A 25,638-nucleotide genomic window follows, 5' to 3' on the forward strand; every position below is an offset into this window, starting at 1 on the left:
GAGAGAGAGAGAGAGAGAGAGAGATTGATTGATTGCAGGCTTTATGTGTGGTATCTACCAACTGGTGCATCCATAGAGGAACGCCACAAGTGCAGCATTTAAGGTCCACTGGCTAGCTCACCGGCCTTATCCACTTGGGCCCTCATGCTTTGATCCTTAGTTCCATTATAAATAGGCTGTCTTCCCCTCATCAATTCAAAGTTAGCTACTTGATCTTTGATTGTGCTTCTGAATTGCGTTGTGCGGCATAATGGGGAATGAGGGGGAAGAGCGGCTGATCCTAGCATCAGCACATGCTTCAGTCTTCAAGGAGTCTGAGAATCTTGAAGACAGTTGTGAGAAGATTGTTGGTTATGACTTCAACAAGGGAGTTGATTATGAGCAACTCATGCAGTCTTTCTCACGCACAGGATTCCAAGCCACCAACCTCGGCAATGCCATTAAGATTGTGAATCAAATGGTAACATATGGATTACTTTTCTCCAACAAATTTTTGATGTTTGGTGTGTTTCTTGTTCTCATGCATTTCAAATTGGCTTTTGTTCCTGTCTTCAAAAGCTGGATTGGAGTCTAGCAGATGAACCGATAACAGAAGAATGTAGTGAGAAAGAGAAGGATCTGAGCTACAGGCAGAGTGTGAAGTGCAAGTTGTTTCTTGGATTCACTTCGAACCTCATATCTTCTGGTGTCCGCGAAACCGTACGGTTTCTTGTGGAGCACCGTATGGTGAGTTTTTGTGGTGAATTTAACATGTTTGCAATGCCATGTGATTACTGGATTTTCTCAAGATCTTATAATTGTAAATCACGATTACAGCACTTTCTCAAGCCTAGTGAAACATGAAAAAAGTACCTACAAGTGGTGATTGTGATTGTCAGCTGTGGACCTGTGGTTGTTTTTGCCTTAATCTTGTAAAAGTTGGTCACAACATTGAGCTTGTCACAAACAATCAGGGCTTTCACTTTCTCAATTGTGATTGTTCTCATCACCAGTTACCAAAGCAAACATGCCCCAATAAAATACTTACTAATTTTTGCTGAGCTTTGTTGGCTCACATGCATATGAATAGGCCTGTTAATGGGCTGGGTTTGTATCGGGTACTTGACCCGACCCGGATTCTCAGGTATGGGCATGAAAAGCGTTGAGCTGAATAATATTCGGGTTGACCCAAACCCAACTCGAGCAATATGCGAGCCAGGTTTGAGTCATGTTTTTTTGTCGGGTACCAGGCCCAATCCAGTTTTTTTATGGGTACCCAACCTGACCCAAGTATTTTATATGTACTTTTTTAAAAAATAAAATTCTGAAATTATGCGGGTCCGTATTTGAGATTTCATTTTCGTGACCCGGGAAACCCGATCCCGATCCCGAACCCGCCATTGTTATTTGGGCAGGTTCCGATATACCCTGATGGTTCTGGTACCCAACCCTTTGACAGCCCTACATATGAATGATTGAAAGCACATCATTAGCGTAAACGTGTTATGCCTTTGTATGGCTTTGTTGATGAAACGCACCAAATAGATGGCAAGAGATCCAACTCATGATGTGCATTGAAAATGCTTGGAGGAGGCATTGATACAATACTTTATTTAAACTGATAGTTGCATTTCTAAGCTTAGATCATAGTGCACAAGAGTTTATTGCAACCTTGCTTGCAGGATAAAACCAAGCCATACCTTCTCGCATTTCAAATCAGCATCCTTACAGTGTTTTTATTACCATGGACATGCACATAGTTTAGGTGCAGCTCAAAGTCCATTGGCGTAAACCGCCATCTAAAGCAACTTGGTGTTAGCTTTGGAGTTGGGTTTGTGTCAGATACCCGAACTCAAATATCCGGGTACTGGAATGGAAAATGCCGATCCTAATATTATTCAGGTGGACCCAAACCTGAGCATGCAGAGATTGTGGTATAATTTTGCCTGGATATATTATTCGATCCAGATGACCCGAGTATTATACATGTATTTTTATTGTAAATATATACTTTAAATACCCTTTAATCTGAGAATCAGGTTTGAGATTTCATTTCCTTACATTACCCGGATTGGGTACCCAAACCCAACTGAGGGGGCTCGGGTGAACCCTCATGGGTCGGTTACTGGACCGGTTGGCAGCCCTAGTACCATCACAAGATGATGTTCCAAATATAACCAGTATGGGCCTGTGGCTGTCAACAGTGGAAACACCCATCTCCTGCCTTTCCAAAATTGTAGTTTCAAGCATCTTTCTTTACATGGTTGCATTCCCATTTTCATCCTAAATCAAACATCCAACATGTGGTTGGGGAAGTTCGAAATCCACGGATGGTATCCCTTGCCACAAGGTGGAAGCTGGGTGTAGGGATCCAGGGAGTAGCTATGTGCCATAGCCAACCACATGACAGCATTTCTTGTGTGGCCTGGACTCTGTAACTGAAGGCCCTATGCAATGCTGTCATGTGATTGGCTATATATGGCACTTAGCCATGCCACTTAACCGCTCCTTTGATCCCAACTCATTCTCTGGTAGGCAGGGAGGACCTCAAGGGTTTTACCAACTGGAGGTGTAGGGTCAATAATGGGATTTTTTTCCTTTAGTATATCAAAATAATAAGTGGTTGGTGATGGATATATTTGCTTTCTATGTTGTCATGCTAAGGATAACTTTGCCACATGCATGGCATTGTGAATAGGTGGATGTGGTGGTGACCACAGCAGGTGGGATCGAGGAGGACCTCATAAAGTGCCTGGCCCCAACATTTAAGGGCGACTTCACCTTACCTGGTGCAGTCCTGCGATCAAAAGGGTTAAACCGCACTGGAAATCTGTTGGTGCCTAATGATAATTACTGTAAATTTGAGGGATGGATTATGCCCATTCTGGATCAAATGTTGAAGGAGCAATTGGAAAAGGTAACTTTTCATTTTAGCTCTCCACCGCCCACCTCCCACCACCACACACACACACACCTTTTTTTTTCTCTTGCTGTTAGTTTAACAAAATTCAAGGGTGCCACTGGAAATAACAAAAAAGAGGAGGGGATTCTAGCAAAAGACTTATTACATTCTTGTGGCAGCAGGTAGTTTGCCAAGACTTGGTCCCTCAAGGATACGTCAAGAAAATCCTTGATCAATTGAAAAAAGCGCTGCTTTGTGGTCATTCTAAAAGAAGCCACATTAGCACAATGATACAAGAAATTGTCAAAAACATTCATGCCATAGCACGAAAGTATATTGTATAAATTCTTTAAGAAAAAAATATACTGTATAACGTCCTAAAATCTAACCTGATTGCTTATATCCAGAGAGTGGTATGGACTCCATCAAAGGTAATTGCCAGACTTGGTAAAGAGATGAATGACCTGACTTCATATCTTTATTGGGCACAGAAGGTAACGCAAACTTCATGAATATGTTTGTTACATTGTTGGGCATGATTCCTTGATTATGTTTAATTTGTTGGGAAATATGGGGTTTTCCCAGAATGGTATTCCAGTTTTCTGCCCCAGCATCACAGATGGGTCACTTGGAGATATGTTCTATTTCCACTCATTTCGGAATCCAGGCCTGATCATTGACTTGGTACAAGGTATAAAGATAAACTAGCAATGACTATTTTCAGATATTCATGGTAACATCCCATATAGATTCATAAAAGCTTTTAATCCTTGATTAACCTTGGAACAAGTCACTCTAAAATATGTCATAACCTAAGCAACATTGGATCAAATCACTCTAAAATATGGTCATCAATCAACTACCACAAAGCACATGCATGTGCAAATGAAGTGACAGGTCCACTTGGTGAATTCAACATCAAATTTCATGTTTGACGATCATAAATTGAAAACTAGTACAATGGTGTCGCTCTGGAACACACGTATCTAACGAGATGCATGCATATGTATTATTTTCATGCCTATTTTCCATTGTAATGGTGCAGATGTAAGGGCCATGGACAGTCAGGCAGTGCTTGCAAGCCCACGGAAAACGGGCATCATAATTCTAGGAGGGGGGTTACCAAAACACCACATCTGCAATGCAAACATGATGCGCAATGGCTCCGATTTCGCTGTTTACATCAACACTGCACAAGAATTCGATGGCAGTGATTCTGGTGCGCGTCCAGATGAGGCCATCTCATGGGGAAAGATTAAAAGCACTGCTAAAACCGCCAAGGTCTTGATGCTTAATGTGAAGAAATTGTACACAACTACAATACAAGATCTTTGCAGAGTGTTCAAACCCACAACCGGTCCATACATAATACAAATCAATTCCTGGGGCCACCTTAAGGTGGCCATGTATATTGTATAGATTGCTGTTTTCTAAACCAATCATGGTTTCCCTTTCTTTTTTTCAGGAAATTTTTTAAAAACACACCTAAAGTTTTGGTGATCATGAAAAACACCAACGTTTTTTATATTGTTAAAGACACACCAAAGTTTATATTCCATTGGTCAAAAACACATTCCCGTCAATTTAACTTGGGTTATCATTTACCCAAGTTGAGTTAAATAAATGAAGTCAGTGATTTACCGTCAAAACAAATTTCTTTGTTTGAAAAGTTTTTCAAAAAACACACCCAAAGTTTTGGCAATATTAAAAAACACGCCTATTGGTAATTGCAGCATACGTTTAACAAGAAGCTTGAACGAAGTAAACCCTGGGTTTTTCTAATTAACTATGAAAAAATTTAGGTGTTTTTTTTTTAACTTCCTTTTTTTATTAATAATGGAGAAACCGCTTGAACGGGATGTCCCAACCGAGAGGGATTTGCAGCCCCCCCTGCAAAACCATTCTCATTAAAGGTGAAAAACCCTCAAAGGTTGGGCCCCAACCCATCAAGTGTACCTTTCATGGTGAAACCATCCCCATCAAGGTGAAAAACCACCGTTTATTATTCTAAGTTCTAACTAATATTCTGCAATAATCTAACCGTTATGTCTGTCTCAGGTGCACTGCGATGCAACAATTGCTTTCCCACTTCTGGTGGCAGAAACATTTGCCAAAAGGCTGAAAAAGTCGTCCTAGAAAGGAGAAAATGGCAAGGCATCAAAAACAAGATGTCTTCCATGCAAGTTCGACCATCAAAAGTGCTATTAATAAGGGTTATCCTTCAGAACCGATCCAGTGTATCCATCAACACACCAGTTAATTGTTCCTCAACAGTAGATAGACTGTGATTCATGATTGTTGTTCATGAAAATAATCCTTCTGGGATTGTTGTCTGATTTATCTCAAAAGAGTATGACAGAATTCCAAACTAAGCCTGCCATAATCTAACATCCTCCAACAAACATGGCAATCCATGAAAAAATAAAATAAAACTTGTGGATGCCAATGCCAACTCTCCGTAGAGAAAAATAACAGAAAACAGCAAACAGTTTATGGATACAAAAAAAGATTCAGCCTCTCAAGACTGCATTCATGCCCAAGTCCAGCATCATCTGCATCAACGTAGCTACTAGGGTTGGGACCTGTAAGGGGCATGATGGAAGCAACTATGGAAGGTGGGTACATTTATCGGTGTTTCTCAAAGTTGGTGACAAAAAGAGAGCACAGGATGTGAAACATATATCCATTCTTCTCCAACATCCACAATTACAATGAGTAAATCAACATATACAAAAAAGTTACATATAACATACACGAACATAGAAGGAATAAATTTAACTGACACCTTTGGTCGAAAAAAATTGAACCTATACCATACAAGGGACCTTTCAACACTATACAAAGTATTGTTCTTTGACACCAGCCTCTGCATCTATGTGCAAATATACAAGGCTTCTGGAGTAAAATACAGTTACTGCCTGATTTTTTGTGGCAGCCACATGAATCTTGGAGCGTTAACCCTCCAGCCCTTTGTCAGAAAAACTGCAGTGGACCAGCATTCTTGTTCAAAAGTTGCAGAACATATTGTCCACGTGGTTGTAGGAAAGCCAAATCCCTTCAACTGATGGAATAAGAATATACTAAATCTCACATTAGGCAAGGCAAGTCAGTAAGGCGCCTGCTTGTGTACATCTAGAATGAGAATATTCAATTCAGGGAATATTGAAACTAGCAACAGCTCCAAGATACTGTATGCAAGCTGCTTCATACACGTTGTAGACTGCAAATAGAAGACAGGTAGGTTAAGGAAAAAGAAAAAAGGTTAATGGATATATTAACGGCAGAAACCTTGCCTGCAGAAAATAATATAAATCTTTTGCACAACGTCGATATTGTTTCTGCCCTATCAGACCTACTAGAGTGGCTGGAGCTCCTCCTGCAGCCAAAGTTCAAGTTATGTTAGTTTTTTGTGAAAATTTTCTAACAGCTAACTCTAGGACTTTTCGTCTATAAACTGAAAAACAGCAAAGGGAAAAAAGACCAAATCAAGATGGCAAAATGAAAAAGAAAATTGTGAGTTGCTGATCAATAGTTTGAATCTGACTTGAGAAGATGAATTTTGGCAAAATCTTCCCTGCAATTCATAATATGATGGCTAAATATGTGCAGCTTTGATTTGTTTTGATCATTTCACTAGAACATCAAAGAATCAATTCTAGCCAAATGTGTAAAGGGATTAAGCAAATGACAATCATGTAAAAGGTTCTACAAGTTGAACAGACATCTAACTTAAAAATCCACCAGCACATAAAGTGCCCAAACATTCAACTCCATGGCTCTAAATGCCATGTTTGGAAACAAATCTTCACCTCTTCAGGTGGCAAAGAGTGCAAGCCTTCCTAAGAAGTGTTCCTTTGTGATGTGCAAGACAAACCATGACTTACAAACAAAGCTATGGTGGCTCATGACCGCCGCAAATACTTGGTTATGTCACTAATGAAGAGCAGTTTGAGAAACACGACCACTTACATATTCTTGACCACAATAAAAGTAAAATATGCTTTTCACCATAATCAAAGGTCAATAATCCTTTTTGTTTCTAATCCAAGTTCCAATACAATCCAAAAGTGAATAAAAGCACTGCACTTCTCTTTTTGACATCTGTCTACTCTACTAGGGTTCTGATCGAGTCAAGTTGGAACATAATCATGGTGGATCAAATCCAGCCCAACTAATTTTCAAGAAATATGTATTCAGATTTGGGTGACATTAGATCAATCAAGTCAGAGACCAAGTCTGACAATATCCTATACAATGTACAATGATTACTGAAACCTAACTCAAAAGTGGCATACAGTTTCAAGAGGTCACGAGTTCAAAGTATCTACTGACAAGTATATGTTGCACATATTAGGTTATGATGGATATTGCATTAAATGTGTACATCAAGGAAACGGAAGCGACCTAGGAAGCGAGGGGGAAGCGAAAAAAGAGAAAAAATTAAAATTAAAAATAAAAAGTAAAAAAATGGAAAAAAGGGGAAGCGTCGCACTTCCGAAATGCGCCGGGAAGCGGGAATTTTTGTTGGGAAGCGTGTTTCCCATTTTTGGGAAGCGTGCTTCCCCCCTTTTTCCATTTTTTTATTTTGTTTATTTATTTTTTTTTCTCGTTTTTCGCTTCCCCCTCGCTTCCTAGGTTGCTTTTGAGACAATTCTTGATTCGCTTCTAAGTCGTTCCACACTTCTCGCTTCCTAAAATTTTGAAAGTGCCTCGCTTTCGCTTCCCGTATCGCTTCCCACTCCCGCTTCCTCGACTGGCAACTCTGGTTAGGACCTACTCATTTCTCATTTATGTGAGAGAGAAAGCGAGAGTCCCCAAAGTCATTTTGATAGTTTAACGTGTATGCATCTAAATAATCGAAGACATTTAGATAGTTCAGCCACTTGTTCCACTGTGTTGTGTGTTTGCAAAACCATTGATGAGATGAAATTTAACTCTCCTCTGCCGCTTAATGTTCTAGGTCTTCACTTTGTCCAAAAAACAAAAGAAGCATAATTGAGCATGACATATTCCCTAATTTTTAGGGCTTCAACCTTTACTGTAAACTGCTTAGATATATAAGATGATGCAATACATTCTATAAATGAGTTTTGACTGTTAAGAAGGGTTTGCCCCCTCAACCACTTTCCAATTACAGAGATCCATAAGAATAAGTCAATAATGTACAAGACGGACTTTCAAATAAAAGCAGCAGCTTGCAAGTAATTAAGTGCATAAACCTACAGAGACAAATACATTGCTGGGGATGATAGCAAAATGGATGTTTGGGAGCTAAAAAGACTTGTGGTTGTGGGTACAAAGACTCTTGAATATTTTTCAAACAACATGAGTCCATCTTAACCAAGAGAGAATAATTTGATTCCCATGCTTTCCTATAAGTTTGTAGTAATGACTACGACTGATGATTGAAAATGAGGATGAAATGCCTAATCTCAAAGAGCATATAGACTAAGGCTATGGTTTATGACCAAAGAATTTAAAATTGCACAAATATGCATATTGCAAGCCAATGACAGCAACATATGTATAACAAATAAATAATGTCAGTCATTCAAAACATCTATTTTCCGTGAAACCTAGTCAACAATTTATGGTTCAATGAAAGGCAGTCAATTAATAGACAAAGTAACCCAAAACACAGATAGAAATACGCACCAAAGATCATTTTCTTAATATCATTGGCTCTACGAGCAGCTTCTCGCTCCATCTCAAAGGAGGCAGATGAATTTGCAGCACCTAAGCCTGCAGTTGATCCAGGCTTCTGACAAAATTCTCCACTATTCAGTTTGTTTCCATCAGTGCCCACCTTCAGAAAGAATGTACCTTCGGGCCAGAGAACCTGGGAATATATGCAATTTACCATACAACTTAAGAAGCGAACATAAGAGGAAAATGAAAAAGATTCTGATAGCTCACATCACACAGACGCATATTATCTGCATAATAAGAACAGGCATGTCTCACATAGTTAATACAACACACAGAACATGGGAAGTGTAATACAAGCAAAGGCATCACCAACCAAATATATAGATGACTTCTGGTTAGCACTCAAATAGTACCTAGCAATTCTCAAGTCAAACACATTCCCAGATCTAAATCAGATGTACGTGGGTGTAGCTTACATGAATGCTGGCTTAAATTAGTTTCGAGTAAAATCCACTTGAACCAAAAGTACATTATGTTGGGACCCAAATGGGCAGTGGTCATATCTAAGCCAGACCATTTCTTGGATCCATATTGGACCAAGGCAGGTAAATTAGAGTTGAAAAGTTGACATGACAAAGGTTATTCCTTTTCAATCTCAAGTAAAAAATGGAAAGCACGAAAAAAAGGGAGAAAAAAGAGAACCACCTATATTTCGTCTAGTCAAAGTGCTAGCCAGTGCCAAGAAAGTATGCCCTAAAAGGACTAGTTGAGGTCTAAGTGGAACTAGTCAGCTTAGACAGGACCAAAACAATTAAAAAACAATAAAACGGAGAAAAATTATAATATACAAACAGACAGGCATATGGGCTAATATTTGCTACCCACATGGGTAAGGAACCCCATGGTGAAAAAATGTAAAATTTTTATTTTTTCAGTTTTTTTCACATCTGACCCTCCAAATGTGATCTACATAATAAGTTTAGTAGAAACCGGTGTTTGGTTCATATTTTTCCAATGTATCTGTCAGATTTTACAAGGGTTGAAAAATCAATGGCCTATAATATACCAATTTTCAAACATCAAAAAAGCATTTTTATGTTAAAGAACTACCATCCAAGGGTTGATTCCTACTATTTTGACCATGCTGAACACATCCATGAGGTCAGATTAGGTCAAAACAACCTCCCTCATGAGTTCCAACTAGGGGGTTTCTTACCCACGAGGGTACCAAATACTATGCCCCCCCTCCACACACACACACACACACACAAATATGTATATAAATGAATATAAATATATTTATATTTGTATAAATATATATATGTCAAAATAAACACTATATATATATATGTGTGTGTGTGTGTGTGTGTGTGTAGAGAAGGGGGTAGCTGCCTACTATAGCCAACATTTCTAGACCGTTCGATCTAAGTGAGATCTGACGGTTTACGATCATCATATATAAACTCCCTCTAAAACCCTCCCTAGGACCTTTGATTCTCATTTCCCCCTTTTGCACGCCCATCCCTCCCCTCTCCCTCTCCCTCTTTGCACATTGTTGGAGCCTAAACCATCGCCTCACCACAACTCGTCGAAGAGACTGCACTCAACCCACTGCTCGACTGAGAGACTGCATTCGATCCACTAAACCCCTTGCTGGAGAGAAATGCTCCCCCCTCCCCTCTCCCTCTCTGCACGTTGTTGGTGTAATGAAAGCAAGAGGAATACATCAGAGGCACCAAGGGCATACAATGATCAAAAGAGAATGCACAAGTCCACAAAGGGACAATACACAAGTCAATCAATGACAAATACATAAGATCACAAGAGCCACCAATGGGCATACACAAAAGAACACAAAACATAAAAAATAATAGATCTTTATTGAGTTAGAATGCTTATAAAAACATTAAAGAAAATAGGGACAAGAGGTCCCTTTTTATATACAACATAGGAGGGCCAAGGGAGCCCCAATATAGTTGTTGGGAGATCCCAATGGCTATAAATATAGCCGTTGGAGAATATAGCCGTTGGGGAGCCCCCAATGACTCTATGGTCTAAAAGACCAAAATACCTCTAGATATCAATAAAAAGACAAAAATAAAGAAAAATAACAAAAATGTCAAATCTGCCCCCAATAGACATAACCTATTACAAGTATATAAAATGACCAAAATACCCCTAAAGGGCATAAGCTATTACAAATCAATAAACATGATATACATGCATATATATATATATATAGAGAGAGAGAGAGAGAACAAAAAATTGGTAGTTGCTCACACGTTAGGTGCTAAATGATATGTGCTAAATGGATTTTTCTGCCCTTTCGGTGTTTTTTCACAGTTCCGACCCCATAAATATGTTGGGCATGGTCGATTTATGAGGAATCCACACCTGGATCATGTGTTTTAGATGAAAAAATGATATTTGGAGCCTCAAAATTTTACAAAGATTTTGGACCGTTGATTTTTCAAACCTTATAAATAGAGCAAAAATAAACAAAGATTTTAAAATACTTACCAGACTATGATTTTCATATCTCCATGATCAAAGAATCTTGAATCCATCATTGAAAGCTAAATACCAAGATAGTCATATCTTGGCTCTGATACCATGTAATGAAAGCAATAAGAATACAAAAGAGCCACAAAGAGCATACAATTATCAAAAGAGAGTGCCCAAGCACAATTCCACAAAGGAACAATACACAAGTCAATCAATGGCAAATACATAAGATCACAAGAGCCACCAATGGGCATACATAAAAGAACACAAAACATAAAAAAAATAATAGATCTTTAATGAGTTAGAATGCATAGAAAAACATTAAAGAAAATAGGGACAAGAGGTCATTTTTATATACAACATAGGATGGCCAAGGGAGCCCCAATAAAGTCGTTGGGAGCTCCCAACGACTATAAATATAGCCGTTGGGGAGCCTCAAAGGATCTATGGTCTAAAAGACCAAAAAAGCCCCTAGATATCAATAAAAAGGCAAAAATAAAGAAAACTAACAAAGAGGTCAAATCTGCCCCTAATGGGCAGAACCTATTAAGTGTACAAAATGACCAAAATACACCTAAAGGGTAGAAACCCAGTACAAATCAATAAACATGATATACATGCATAAATAAATATATGCATATATATATAAACAAATTTATATATATTAACAATCGGAGCTCGACCCACCGCCTCACTGTAGCTTGCCAGAGAGGCTACACTCGACCAACTGCCTCACCACTGCTCACTGGAGATAACAACCACCACCAAAGATCACCCATCGTCTTTGCACTCCACCCACTGCCTTTGTAATAACATGTGTTTTTATACTTAGTTAAATTTAGAGATTTCTGAAAAATTGTCTAAGTGTTGAAGAAAAGTCGATAAATGCTCGATATTAGGAATATGATATTTGAGTTTGGGCTTGGCCTAGGTCTCATTAACAAGACCTAAACGAATCAACTGAAATGTGATAAAAAGTTTTATTTTCAACCTTTAAATTCAAGCGAAATTCGATAGAAATTCAAGTTAAATTTAGGCGAATTTCGGAAGCGAAATTCGAATTATATATCGTTAGATGTGCCTCAAATTCTGAGTTTCACAGTATGTTGCTTTAAAGAATTTGGGCTACAGTTGCCCCGAAAATCGCATTTTTTCAAAAAAAATATCCATCTCGATGGGACCAGGTCTGGATTGGATCAGACCGGATACGATCCATATGATCCAAATTAATATGGATCTGGACTTAGTCCAAGACCCATATTAATTAGGATTTGATCCATCTTAAAATCCAAATGGATTTTGTATATAGATTTGGATCTTAGATCAGGATCCAGATCCAACAAAATTAAAACTTTAAATTCAAAATATGAGTTTAAATTAAAGGGTTTTAAAATTAAAAAGACTCCCAGAGGGATAAGACACTCTCTGAAATTTTTTGGATATTTATTTATTAATAAATAATTCATAAATAATTAAATTAATATTAAATATTATTTAATTCCGAATTTTGAAGTTGCCTAATAGTGGAGACTCTAGAAGAGTCCATAACGGCTAAGAGGAAAAAAATATGGTAAGAGAGTAAAAGAAATAAAAGGGAAAAGGAAAGGGTTTGAAAAGAAGGAGTTTTAGAAAATTAGAAAGAAGAGTTGGAGATGGACTCCCATATGGGAAGTCCAATCTCCAACCCTCTTTAGAAGATGCTGGAAAGGGGGGGGGGGGGGGCGTCACCCCTAGAGACATTTATATAAACTCAAAAGAAAGGAAAGAAAGAAAAGAAAGAGAGAGAGAAAGGAAGAAGGAAAAGAGAAGAGGAAGAAAATAAGAAGGATCCACCCTCTTCTCCGGTCGTCTGGTAGTTTTTTTGGTTTTTTTTGAACTCCAAACAAGGTACGGGTTCGTTCTTTTGATTCGAATAGGGAAAAAGAGCCTGAATCTGATTTAGGTGATATTTTTTTGAAGGGAACCATGAATCTGGTTTGGTTTCCCATGTTCAAATTATGGAAAATCGATATATTCATGGTTGTTTATGTATATTTCAGATTTAGGATCTGATTTCGTAATGAAAGCATGTTTTATTTAATATATATATATATATATATATATATATATATTTATATATATTTATATATATTTATATATATATATATATTTATATATATATATATATATATATTTATATATTTATATATATATATCTTTATTTATTTATTTATTTATTTATTTAAATATATATATATTTTTATATATATATTTATATATTTATATATATATTTATATATTTATATATATATTTATATTTATATATTTATATATATGAAGCTCTCCATGTGAATCGCAGCCGTGGTTTGAGCCAGATTCGACCCAAACGGGGTCTGCTGCCCCATGGTATATATATTTTTTGAGGAAGTTGAGGGCTTTTGGATCAGTCCAGCCGACCCACTGTCAGCTGGGCACTGTCGGCTGGGCAGTTGTATTCATTACTAAACCCAGCCGACTGTCGGCTGGGCAGACTTGCAGTCAGAGTGAAGCTCAGCCAACTGTCGGCTGGGTAGGATTAAACAGACAAAAGAAAAAAAAATATGTATGTGTAAAACTGGTACAGGAAAATTGGCACTCGCTTGACTGGGCAGAATCATAAAAAAAATCTGGCCAATGATTTCCTGACAGATTAAAAAAAAAGATAGATTTTTATAAATCATAATTTGTTCAATATCGTGCATTACCACTAGATTTTGAATATTCATTTTTATGCTTCATCGGTGATCTCAGATTTTAAGGTTTCACATTTTGTCTAATCTTCTCTTCTGTGAGTGTTGGTTTCTAAGGGTGAGTTAGAAATCTGAGTATTTTGGACATAAGATTGTTACTGCATTTGATTCACATATTGCGGTTGTGAATAGCAAGTTTAATCAATTGCATTGATCATTCATCAAAAAGAAAATATTTATTTCTTGTATTTGGAATCGAGAAAATACGATTCTGGTTTTCAATTTGTGTATTGTATATAATCTAAGTTCAGACATGATTTCTCACATGCACTTATATATATACATATGTGTGTGTGTGTGTGTGTGCGCGCGCGCGCGCACGCAGTGAGTGGGAGTGCAGAGAATGGACTGGGTTCGGCTCAACTAGCCCTTTCCTCGAATTGGCCTAGGTCAGGCTGGTCGGACCAGACCAAATCTGGTCGGTCTGACCCAGCTTGACCCTCGGTTATGGACCTGAACACAACAATGCTGCTGCAGGGCGCACAGAACCCTGTTGAGCATTGCTGATGTTCACGGCAGCATGCCACCAACTGGCAGGCTGGGGTTTTAACGACCCCCAGCCTGCTGGATTTTGGTCATTGTGACAGACACCATGTCTGCCATAGCCTAGTATAAAAAAAATAGAGTAAAGAAAAAGGGGGAATCGGATTCTTTTATATACATATATATCGAAATACATGATTTCGAGTATATATGTAAATGTATATACAGAATTCGATGCATATATCGTTTTTGTTTATCACGTATTTTTCTAAGTAAGAATGCATATTCAGATTTAATGCATATACAATTTCGGTCTATCATGTACCGATCTTTATCTAGAATGAATATTCAGATTTAGACGCATATGCAGTTTTCAATTTTATCATGTAATTTTTTCTACATGTTGAGATCGGTTAAGTAGTACATACCCATGAAGCTGAAAAGTAAATTCTTGTTCTTACTGTTTTTAGATCTTCCGGGAAAACACGTGTGCAGACCGGGAGCGCATATATATATATATATATATATATATATATATATATATATATATATATATATATATATATATATATATATATATATATATATATATATATATATATGTGCAGCCCTGGCCCAGATCTACCAAGACTCTAGGAGGCAGATCCGGTGCCGATTTGTTGAGCTAAGGCTCGCTGTCCCGGGCAGATCCGTTGTGCTTTTTCACATGCCGATCTGTTGTAGAGGTGCCAGGGACTTTGCACGTGCACATCTGGTCTAGTTCGACCATGCACTTACCCCGCTTTTGGCCAGACAAATTAAAACTCTTTTTAAAGTCGATTTTTCTGTTATGATAAATGGTAGCGTTAATTGATATTCGTCAGCCTTGTTATTGTTGCATAGTATAACTCAGAGTTACCGGAAGCTTCTTAGGTAGGTGGGGAGCTCGCTTCCCGAAAACTCGCTTCGGAAGCGCGATACTCCTCGCTTCCGAAACTTCATGGTAAGCTCGATTCCCCCACGCTTCTTCTATGCTTCATACATATGGTCTATGCATACTATATACTTTTCTCACATTTCTTTTCATCTTGTTCATGTATTTTTTCTCACACTTTTCATGTACTTTCTTTAAATTGGTAACCATCATTGTTAGATTTTAACAAAAATTTAACTCTTTTACAGAAAAATCATGAAATATAAGAATGATCAATTTTGTAAAACCCGTAATTTTTAAGGATTATTAATAAATAAAAAACTCATTTTTTATCTCCAAATTAGAAATGTGTTTCTAGCTTTTGAATTTCATTTATTTATTTATTACATATTCATTTGTTCATTGAAGCCAATCAGGGTATAATTTGCATTTATAGAACTATTTTGGACTATAAATCACTATATATATATATATATTATATTTAAATATATTTTTGATGGAGTTTGTAAATTATTGGAGTGTATTTGTGTGTTATTTGGCTCTTGGTAATGATTTATAGGGTAATTTGCTATTTTTGGCTAATCTTGTTATAATTGACATTTTTTGAGTTTTTGGCATTTACGATCGCACAAAAAGGGTTCGTTGTATTGTTTGGGTAGCGGTCTTTGCGGACTTCGAAACTCCTCGGTCTTTTGAGTTTCGATTCATTATTCTTCACATTATTAAGGTAAGATACCTTAACTGAACTTATAGAAAGCATGTTTGAGCATTAATTGTGTAAGCATGATGTTGCACTGAATATCTAAATGAATTGCAAATACAAGTTATGCTCACACACTTCACTTAGTTGTGGATATCTAGGACTGTTGTGATTGTAGTTCGGAGATCATGCTTGTCATGATTGTAGTTAGCGGAATATAGAGTATGTTTGTTGTAGGCACACTTATGAATGTATAATATATACGCAATGTGTGTCATCATACTTTGGTTTGCGCATACTATGTTGCTTTATGTGTTTGTATGAATTTGATACATGGTGCATATATAACTACTATGGACATGTATAAGTCGTGTTCGATGCAGATTGTGAATGTTACATATATTGTCTTGTCATATGATGGACTCATTTATTCTTATATAGAAGAAAGCATGCGAATGTTATGAATTGTTTTGAACTTGTATGTCTTGTTTGCTTGAGAAATATATGTGTATGATGTACGGTAGGATGGTCAATGAGATTTTGACCAATCCTTACACAATTATATCTAAGGTGATATATTGATTCATGTGGTGAAAAATGCATGACTTTTATCGTGTGTGCAAATCTCGAACTACGTAGGAGTTATGTACGTTGAGGTTTAGTTGCTTCGTATTATGAAATACGCATGTTCACGTATGCATGCATAGAACTCATGTTTTGTTTACGCATGCTTCGAGGTTCAATTTACGAAGTGCAATGTTCTTTGTGGCGATGATATGATGCGTAGGATAATATGCTTATGTATGATATGATTTAAATGCCACATGAAATGAAATTATGAATGCATGTGATAAATGTTTAAGTTCAATAGTGAACTTTGGTTTATGAAGCCTTATTGGTTAAATGTGTGAATTTATAATTTTAATGCCATATGAAGTGATGTATGGTGTGATGCCTTGATTGTATACATGCTTATGCCCGTCTTGATGGCTATCGACCCTGAGAGTGGTCAATTATATTGATGCATGTATCACAATAGTTTTCACTGGATATGGTACCCGTTGAGGAACTATTCCCAAAGGATTTTCTGTGAGGGTGTGCATGACCAGATCAGGTAATCCAGGTAGAGCGGCAAGTCTTTGTGAGGAAGTGCATTGTCCAAGAGCGGGTAACCCGCGAAGACGGTATATTCCTGTGAGGAAGTGCATTGTCCAAGAGCGGGTAACCCGCGAAGACGGTATATTCCTGTGAGGAAGTGCATTGTCCAAGATCAGGCAGACCATCCGTCTAAGGCGGTAACTCCTTATGAGGTTGTACATTTCCCAGACAAGATGATCCGGCGTGGATTTTGTAAATCTTTATTATGAATAAATGAAATGTTATGATGAATTGTGATGATCTTCTAAGTTGATTGAGATAGTCAGTTATGAATCTATAGATTTGGCTTTTCTATTATAGCATGATTATATATTGAACTCAGATATGATAATCAGATCCTTATTGATTTTAGATCTTGATATGAGGTTATGATTGTGACGTTTATGTTAGCATATAGGTTAATGACACATCACGCCTACAAATGACTAGTTTTGACTTATTAGGTGAATGATACATCACGCCTATATAGTTTCATTGCAAATGATTGTCTGAGTAAATATATCACACTTATGTATCATGATTGATGTGTATCATGAATATCTAACTAAATTACTTATAAGGTATGTGCGTTGTTTCACGTTGGAATGGTCAAATGTGATTTGACTTATTATTTATAAGAATTATGAATGCATATGAAAACGATGCAATGATCTGAATGTCTTAGATGCATATATAATGACTTGAATGCATATAGATTATGCTTTATTACGTGAGTTAAGGTTGAATATAATATTAAGTGATGAAATGTTTTTAAATGCTTTATGTTCGAATGCTTGAAATGAATGACTCATAGGACATTCCCTTGTCTATCACTTGACGATGGATGAATAATATATCTTTACATTTAAATGCTTGATATGTTTTCTTTAAGTTTGAGTTTGAGTTGCTTTACCAAACTTTAGCGAGTCTGACCTCATTTTATGGGGGACAGGTAATGTAGGTAAAGTATGATGAGTAGTTGGAGTGAATGGTTGGTTGAGCTGCATCCTCGAGGGTCGACTCTTACCTTGTGATCTTGGTATTCATGATCTTTTCGTTTTAAGTACTTGATCATGTAGAGACTGAAGTATTGTTTTCATACTCTGATTTGAAATGAAATTAAAACTCTTCATATTTCAGTCTTATATTGTATGTGGTTTGAAATGTGTATATCTCGTACATTTGATTTGATTGTTATCTTAGTGAAACTGCGTCCAAAGTCTTAACCGTTTTTAAAAATCGTTTCCGCATTATAAGATCTGATTTATTTATACTTATAAAAAAAATTTGGTCTCGAAATTTCAATATTTGAACTATAATTATGGTTAATTTTTTGGGCATTACAAATTTTATTTTAGTTTTTATTTGTTTCTTGTTTGATTCCATATTGCTTCATTTTTTATTCATATTTCGCTTTTAAATTGAAACTTTGCTTTCAGCTTCGTATAAATTTTAAAATGCCTCGCTTCTCGCTTCAGCTTCCCGTATTGTTTCTCGCTTCCGCTTCCTAGTTTGGCAACCTTGGTATAACTGCTTCGAGGCTGTCAGTGTTGCTGTTATATCAAAATCTTATTTTACGTCATTAGGTTGGTTAAAACTGTTTTCAATGTTGTCTTATGCCCTGCTGAAATTCTGATTTGTTTGAGAAACAGTTTATGTGAATTAATTTCTAAACCAAGGTTGTGAGAACAAACCTGGACTTGGCTGTTGTACTTACTTGTGTTAAGCCTGTCCCGAAGTTTGTATTCTAGTGGTTCTGCCGGAAGTTATGCAGGGAAAGAAATAACCCAAAAATCGGGTTAGGTCATTAATGTCGTTTTGATAAAAAAAAATCAATGTCTTTCTACCTAGGCAGTCTTCAAACAAAAAGGGAAACTATATATATATATACATATACACATGTTAAAAGTCCAGATTTACACATGTCAAGTGTTCGAATTTATACATGTCACATATGCTGATTTTTACATGTTTAATATTTAGATTTTTGACATGACAAATACTTGGATATATGCATGTTGAATGTACAGATTTATACATGTTAAAAATTCAGATTCATGTGTTACCCATGTCCAGATTATGTATGCTTACGTGTGATTGGACTGTCATGCATGCTGTTATGTGACCAATATGAAAGTATTCATATAAACTATTAGGCATGCATCTATGTAACAATGTGACAGAAAATATTATGTATTATGTCATGATTGGACTGAACATGTATGCATTTGTTATTGTCACATGAGTTGTTTCCATGCTAATAAGTATGTTCTGATCATGATTGTTTGCGGGCTGTTTTGAGTGGTACACTGCTGCATCTTTTGTGCAGCATTGTCCACTGCCCAACACTGGTTGGCCGCATGCCTGTACATGAGAAACGTGCTACCAATAGTGTCTTATTGTTGTCCTGTGTGCGGACAGCATGGTTTGGACTCGGTGGGTATGTGTTGTACCCCGAGCTTGCTCGAAATGGCAAAAAAGAATTGTTGATTAATGTTAAAATGTAAAACTGTACATATATATATATATAATAATATTATTATATATATATATTTTTCACTTCTTTCTTTTCTATAACTTTTTTCCTTTATTTTTATTTTTTGTCTTTATGTCATCTAGTTCAGTTTGAACTAGAATGACTGTTGCTAGTCAAGTCTTGTCCAGACTTGACTAGCAATAGAGTTGTTGGACACAGTCCAATAGCTTTATTTAGAGTGGTTGGACACAACAGCTCTATTTAGAGTCCTCCTCTTTCAGCTGTGTATATAAAGGGGTGCAGGCCCTCTTGTATTTTATTCCAATGCTTCTTAAGCAATTGGTTTTTCATATCAATAAAGAATACCTTTTTATTTTTATTTTGTTTCCAGTTATACCCTTTTTAAGGGTTATGCTTTAGTGTCATTCATGACACTTTCCCTTGTGAATCTAAGCTCGTGTTTTGAAGATCCCTATTTCATTTCATGGTATCAGAGCCGCGGAAGTACTAGATCTTGAGGAAAAGCTGTCTCGGTTTCTGTTCCCGTTTGCAAAAGTGTTTGCCACTTGAAGAGAAGTGTTTTATCACTTCATTGGGGAAGATTTCACATCTTGTTGTATTGTATTTTCTTCTTTCTTTTTCATTTCTCTTCTCGTTTCTCTTTTATCCTTATTCTTTTTGTCCTTGTAATCAATGGATGACAATGATAAAGTCACCATCATGCCTATGAAACTATGTCACATGGGTGCGGGTGCGGGTGCGGGTGCGGGTGCGGGTGCGGGTGCGGGTGCGGGTGCGGGTGCAGGTGCAGGTGCGAGGATTCGGCACTTCCAAAAAACCCGGGTGCGGGGGTGCGGCAGAGGCAAAATTGTAATATATATATATAAGGGGGTCGGGGGGTTCCCCCGATGCGGATTTTTTCAAATTTCATTTTATATACAGTTGCACGCACCCATCTCGTCAGGAGAACAGTGAATACTAATAGCCAGCAAGGCTACCACCATCATTATCATTTATTATGGAGAGAGAAAATCCTTTACGAAAAAGAAGGATTAGGAGCAGCAGTTGTCTATCATTTATTATGGAGAGAGAAAATCCTTTACGAAAAAGAAGGATTAGGAGCAGCAGCTGTTGTCAGCAGAATTTTTTTAAAAAAAAAAATCGCAGCCCATTTCATAGGGAAAATTTTTTTTTTAAAAAAAATCTAAAAAAAAATGGACCTAAATGATCCTGAGTGCGGTCAACGCACCCAGGATCGGGTTGACCGCACCCAGTGCCGCACCCGCATCGAGTCGCGTCGACGCGGGTGCGGCACCCTGCTAGCCGAATCCCTGTAACATAGCTATGAAACTAAGCGATACGAACTATGTAACATGAGCTTCAATCATGAAGCACCATATATGGGAAAAAAGCCTATGGGGATTGTGGATAGTTCTGATTCAGAACCTAAGTTATCTCTTACTAAAAATGAGGGAGATAAAGAGGTCCCTCTATCGGAAGAAGAGAAAATCAAGGCTTTTGCCTCATACGAGAAGAAATGGAAAGAATGAAGAATATCTCATGCGAAGATACATGGATTTTTTAGAAATGCCGAAGAAAGCTTTTTGTTATAATATTCAGAAAATAGAGTTGGAACTGTGGCATAAGAGACTTGGTCACCCACATATAACCAAAATCCAATATTTTTCAAATCTAGGAAAATTTTGTAATTCTGAATCATTTGATTGTAAAGATTGTATTGTCGGCAAAATGAAAAGATTACCATTTCAGAACAGAACCTTTTTCTCTTCAAGACCACTTGAATTAATACACTCGGATGTTTGGGGTCCTGCACCAGTAATTTCTAAAGGAGGATTTGTTTACTATGTTATTTTTGTCGATGATTTCTCCAGACATACGTGGATTTACTTTCTCAAACATAAGTCTGAAGTATTTTCATACTTTCAAACTTTTCATAATATGGTTAAAAACAAGTTTCAAAATGATATTGCTATTTTTCGCATGGATTCAAGGGGAGAGTTTTTATCCACAGATTTTCAAAATTATCTTAAATTGCATGGCTTTGAAGAAAATGAAATCAAGAAGGGCAGTTGGCCCAGATGGTATACCTATCAAGACTTGAAAATGCTTGGGAGAGAAAGGTTTAGAATGGTTGACAAATCTTTTTAACAAGATTTGGCGGACAAATAAGATGCCTAATGAGTGGAGGAAGAGTACTTTGGTGCCTCTATATAAGAATAAGAGTGATATACAAGATTGCACAAACTATCGTGGTATAAAACTCATGAGTCATACTATGAAACTTTGGGAGAGGGTGATTGAGTCTAGGTTGAGGAAGATTGTCATGATATCGGAGAATCAATTTGGTTTTAATTCTGGAAGATCAACTATGGAAGCTATACATCTTCTTAGACAACTTATTGAGAGAAATAGAGAGAGGAACAAAGATTTGCATATGGTTTTTATTGATTTGGAGAAGGCTTACGATAGAGTACCTAGGGACGTTCTCTGGTGGACAATGATGAAGAAAGGTGTTTCTCTCAAGTACATTAGTATAATTAAAGATATGTATGAAGGAGTAGTAACCAATGTCCGCACTTGTGGAGGGGTGACAACCAATTTTCCTATAACGGTTGGGTTACATCAAGGATCTGCTTGAAGCCCTTTCCTATTTACTATAGTGATGGATGAGCTTACAAGATCAATTCAAGAAAATGTGTCGTGGTGTATGTTGTTTGTTGATGATATTGTTTTAATTGATGAGTCTAGAGTTGGGGTTAATGCTAAGTTAGAATTATGGAGACAGACATTGGAAGCAAGAGGTTTTAAGTTGAGTAAGAGTAAGAGAATACATGGAATGTCGGTTTAGTAAGCAACGGAGTAGTGATGGGAGTGTAGTGAAGCTTGGTGAGCAAAAAATACCGGTGGATGATTGTTTCAAATATTTGGGATCTATCATTCAAAAGTATGGAGAAATTGATGGAGATGTAAATCATAGGATAAAGGTTGGGTGAATGAAATGGAAAAGTGCAACTGGAGTGTTGTTCGATTGTAGAATGTCATTGCGGTTGAAGGGAAAGTTTTATAGGACGACTATTAGGCCCGCTTTACTATATGGTACGGAATGTTGGGCTGCCAAGAGATGTCATATTCAAAAAATGAGTGTAGTTGAGATGCGTATGCTTAGATGGATGTGTGGAAATATAATAAAAGATAAGATTCGAAACGAGGAGATATGTAAGAAGGTAGGCGTTGCACCCATTGAAAATAAGATGAGAGAGAATCGTTTACGGTGGTTTGGACATATTCAGCGAAGGCCTAATGATGCTCCAGTTAGAAGGATGGAGAAATGGGAAAATATATTAGTTAAAAGAGGTCGGGGTAGGCCTAGGAAGACATGGATGGAGGTGATGGGAAAGGATATGAATGCTTTGAACCTCACCGAGGACATGGCATTGGATAGAAATGATTGGAGGAGAAGGATTCATGTGGAAGACCCAGAATGATTTTCTTTTTTGGTTCATATCGCCGACCCCAATTGTTTTGGGATGAAAGCGTAGTTGTTGTTGTTGTTGTTGTGATCTTAAATTGCATGGCATCACACATCAAAGATCTTGTCCTTATACACCTCAACAAAATAGACTGCCGGAACGAAAACATCGCCATATTATATAAACCACTAGGACTTTATTAATAGCAAATCAAGTCCCGAAAGACTTTTGGGCAGAAGTTGCCTTAACTGTCACCTATCTCATTAATAGGATGCCATCTTCGTTACAAAATATCACTCTCATTGAAAAACTTATGAACATTTCTCCAGACTACTCTAGACTAAGAATATTTGGGTGCAAATGTTTCATATTTATTGACAAAAATGATAAACTTTCCCCTCGTGCGATTCCCTGTGCCTTTTTAGGATATACTGAAAATCAGAAAGGTTATAGATGTTTTGACTTCAAAAATAATAGACTATATGTGTCTAGAAATGTTTTCTTTCTTGAAAAGGAGAGCTTCTTTGATTTTAGAAAATTAAAAGACGTCACTGAGTACTCCTTTTTGCCAGATCTAACATCAACATCTCATAAATATGACCTTGACTGTAACTTTGATGATGATCAAAGAATTATTGATCTTAATCATAATGTTGAAAATGAAGAAGTTCATAGGGATACTAGTATTCAATATTTCAGGCGACAAGAGTCTAATCCTCCATGTGCACTTGAAAAATACTCTAACATTCCAACTAGACAATCATCCCGAGTCTCGAGGCCTCAAGGAAAGTTTGTATCATACGAGTCCTTCTCACCCACATATAGGGCAGTTATTGCATTAATTCACTCATATGAAGAACCATCCACATATTTTCAAGCAAAAAATGATATCAAATGGATAGAAGCCATGAAAGCTAAATTAGATGCACTTGAAAAAGCTTCTACATGGATTATTCAAGATCTTCCTCCAGGGAAGAAAACTATAGGATGTCGATGGGTTTATAAAATTAAAACCAAAAGTGGTGGTACTCTTGAAAGATATAAAGCCTGATTAGTAGTCAAAGGTTATGCCCAAGAATAAGGGATTGATTATGAAGAAACATTTGCTCCGGTGGCTCGTATGACAACTGTCTGAACCTTAATTGTCTTAGCTTCTATAAAAAAATGTCTATTTTTCAAATAGATGTCAAAAATGCATTTTTAAATGAAAAGCTAGTTGAAAAAGTATACATGGAACCCCCTCCTGGTCTAAGTATTCCTAAGGGTAAAGTCCTTCGCTTAGAAAAAGCTCTTTATGAACTTAAACAAGCATTGATAGCTTGGTATGATAGGTTTAGTCGTGTTATGATTGATATTGGTTTTCAATTCTGTTTAACTGACACTGCTTTGTTTATTAAGAATTCTGATGCAGGGATCATTGTGCTTCTTCTCTATGTTGATGATATGATCATCACTGAAAGTGATAAACAGGGAGTTGAAACGATCAAAACACTTCTTAAATCTCATTTTGAAATGACTGATTTAGGCCTGTTGAGATATTTTTTAGGCATTGAAGTTGCTTATTCTCCTAGAGGATATTTATTATCTCAGACTAAATTTGCTTTTGATATTGTTTCCAGGTCTGGTATTACTGATGATAAGAAAGTCGACACTCCAGAAGTTGTTAATGTTAAAATGAAGATTGATAATGGAGAACTCCTTGCAGACCCTACTCCTTACAGACAGCTTGTCGGGGCACTTTCCTATATATCCATTACCAGACCAGATATAGCACATGTTGTTCACACAGCAAGTCAATTTCAACATGCTCCTACTTCTGTTCATATGGGAGCAGTCATGCGCATTATCAGATACATCAAATCCTCTCTTTCACGAGGACCTTTCTTATCTTCCTCCTTTTCGCTTGATTTAATTGCATATACTTATGCTGATTGGGGAGATGATCCCAATAACAGACACTCAACCACTGGTTTTGTGTTTTTTTAGGGAAATCATTGATCTCGTGGATGTGTAAAAAGCAGCAGAAGTATCTCTCTCATCCACCGAAGCTGAATACAGAGTCATGGCAACCACGACCATGGAAGTAGTTTGGTTCCGACGACTGCTTGCTGACATGGGAGCTGAAGCAACAAAGGCTTCACAAATGTGATGTGAGTAGACCCCATTATATAAAACACATGGCTCATAGAGAGCTATTGGGTAGGGTCCAATGACTATTAATTCCCAAAAAGCTCATGATGGCTGGCAATATTTACATTAAGAAGAATAAATATAATAGAAAAATAAAAAATATACACACTTATTTTTGTCATACATGTGAAAAGACCAAAAATACCCATGAACTACAAATATACGAAAATACATATGTAAACATATATATATACGTTAACATTGATACCATGTAATGAAATCAAGAAGTCACCTCAAACAAGAGGTAAATACAAACCCACAAAAGGGGTACAAGCACAGTAACCACTTAGGGGCTTGAAATAGTACAACATAAAAATCCATTCTTTATTGAATGTCAAAATTCACACAAAAAGCATACTAGACAAGGGGCTCAAGGCCCATATTTATATACATGAGTAGAGTGAGGAGCTCCCAAGATATAGCTGTTGGGAGCTCCCAACTGCTA

General features: G+C 37.0%; 2 protein-coding genes across 3 annotated transcripts in view; one reads left to right on the plus strand and one right to left on the minus strand.

The window, feature by feature from the left end:
* Positions 1-227: 227 nt before the first annotated feature.
* LOC149838685 (deoxyhypusine synthase-like) lies at positions 228-5,253 on the plus strand. Of its 2 annotated transcripts, XM_090006740.1 has the most exons (7): positions 228-460; positions 559-726; positions 2,678-2,896; positions 3,289-3,375; positions 3,467-3,572; positions 3,927-4,162; positions 4,940-5,253. In XM_090006740.1, exons 1-7 carry the CDS (start codon positions 251-253, stop codon positions 5,015-5,017), a joined length of 1,104 nt encoding a protein of 367 aa, XP_089862866.1. In that variant the 5' UTR covers positions 228-250; the 3' UTR covers positions 5,018-5,253. The 2 variants fall into 2 exon arrangements, with proteins under 2 accessions (XP_089862866.1, XP_089862867.1); XM_090006741.1 differs by lacking the exon at positions 3,927-4,162.
* A 297-nt stretch (positions 5,254-5,550) lies between these two features.
* Positions 5,551-25,638, minus strand: part of LOC149838686 (uncharacterized) — a 61,916-nt gene continuing 41,828 nt past the window's right edge. Inside the window, exons 13-15 of the mRNA XM_090006739.1 lie at positions 8,537-8,720; positions 6,175-6,257; positions 5,551-6,101 (exon numbers count right to left, since the gene is read on the minus strand). Coding sequence (XP_089862865.1) covers positions 5,988-6,101; positions 6,175-6,257; positions 8,537-8,720 — 381 coding nt within the window. The 3' untranslated portion in view covers positions 5,551-5,987. The remainder of the gene's footprint in view (positions 6,102-6,174; positions 6,258-8,536; positions 8,721-25,638) is intronic.

The sequence above is a fragment of the Nuphar pumila genome, chromosome 5, assembly GCF_984573655.1.
Source record: "Nuphar pumila chromosome 5, dmNupPumi1.hap1.1, whole genome shotgun sequence".
Taxonomy (NCBI): domain Eukaryota; kingdom Viridiplantae; phylum Streptophyta; class Magnoliopsida; order Nymphaeales; family Nymphaeaceae; genus Nuphar; species Nuphar pumila.

What these genes read in the sequence shown, in the direction of transcription:
- LOC149838685 (XM_090006740.1), top strand. Translation starts at nt 251, where the DNA reads ATGGGGAATGAGGGGGAAGAGCGGCTGATCCTAGCATCAGCACATGCT. An exon ending in TTAAGATTGTGAATCAAATG is followed by an intron (nt 461 to 558) that starts GTAACATATGGA and finishes TGTCTTCAAAAG; the next exon opens with CTGGATTGGAGTCTAGCAGA. An exon ending in TGAAGGAGCAATTGGAAAAG is followed by an intron (nt 2,897 to 3,288) that starts GTAACTTTTCAT and finishes GCTTATATCCAG; the next exon opens with AGAGTGGTATGGACTCCATC.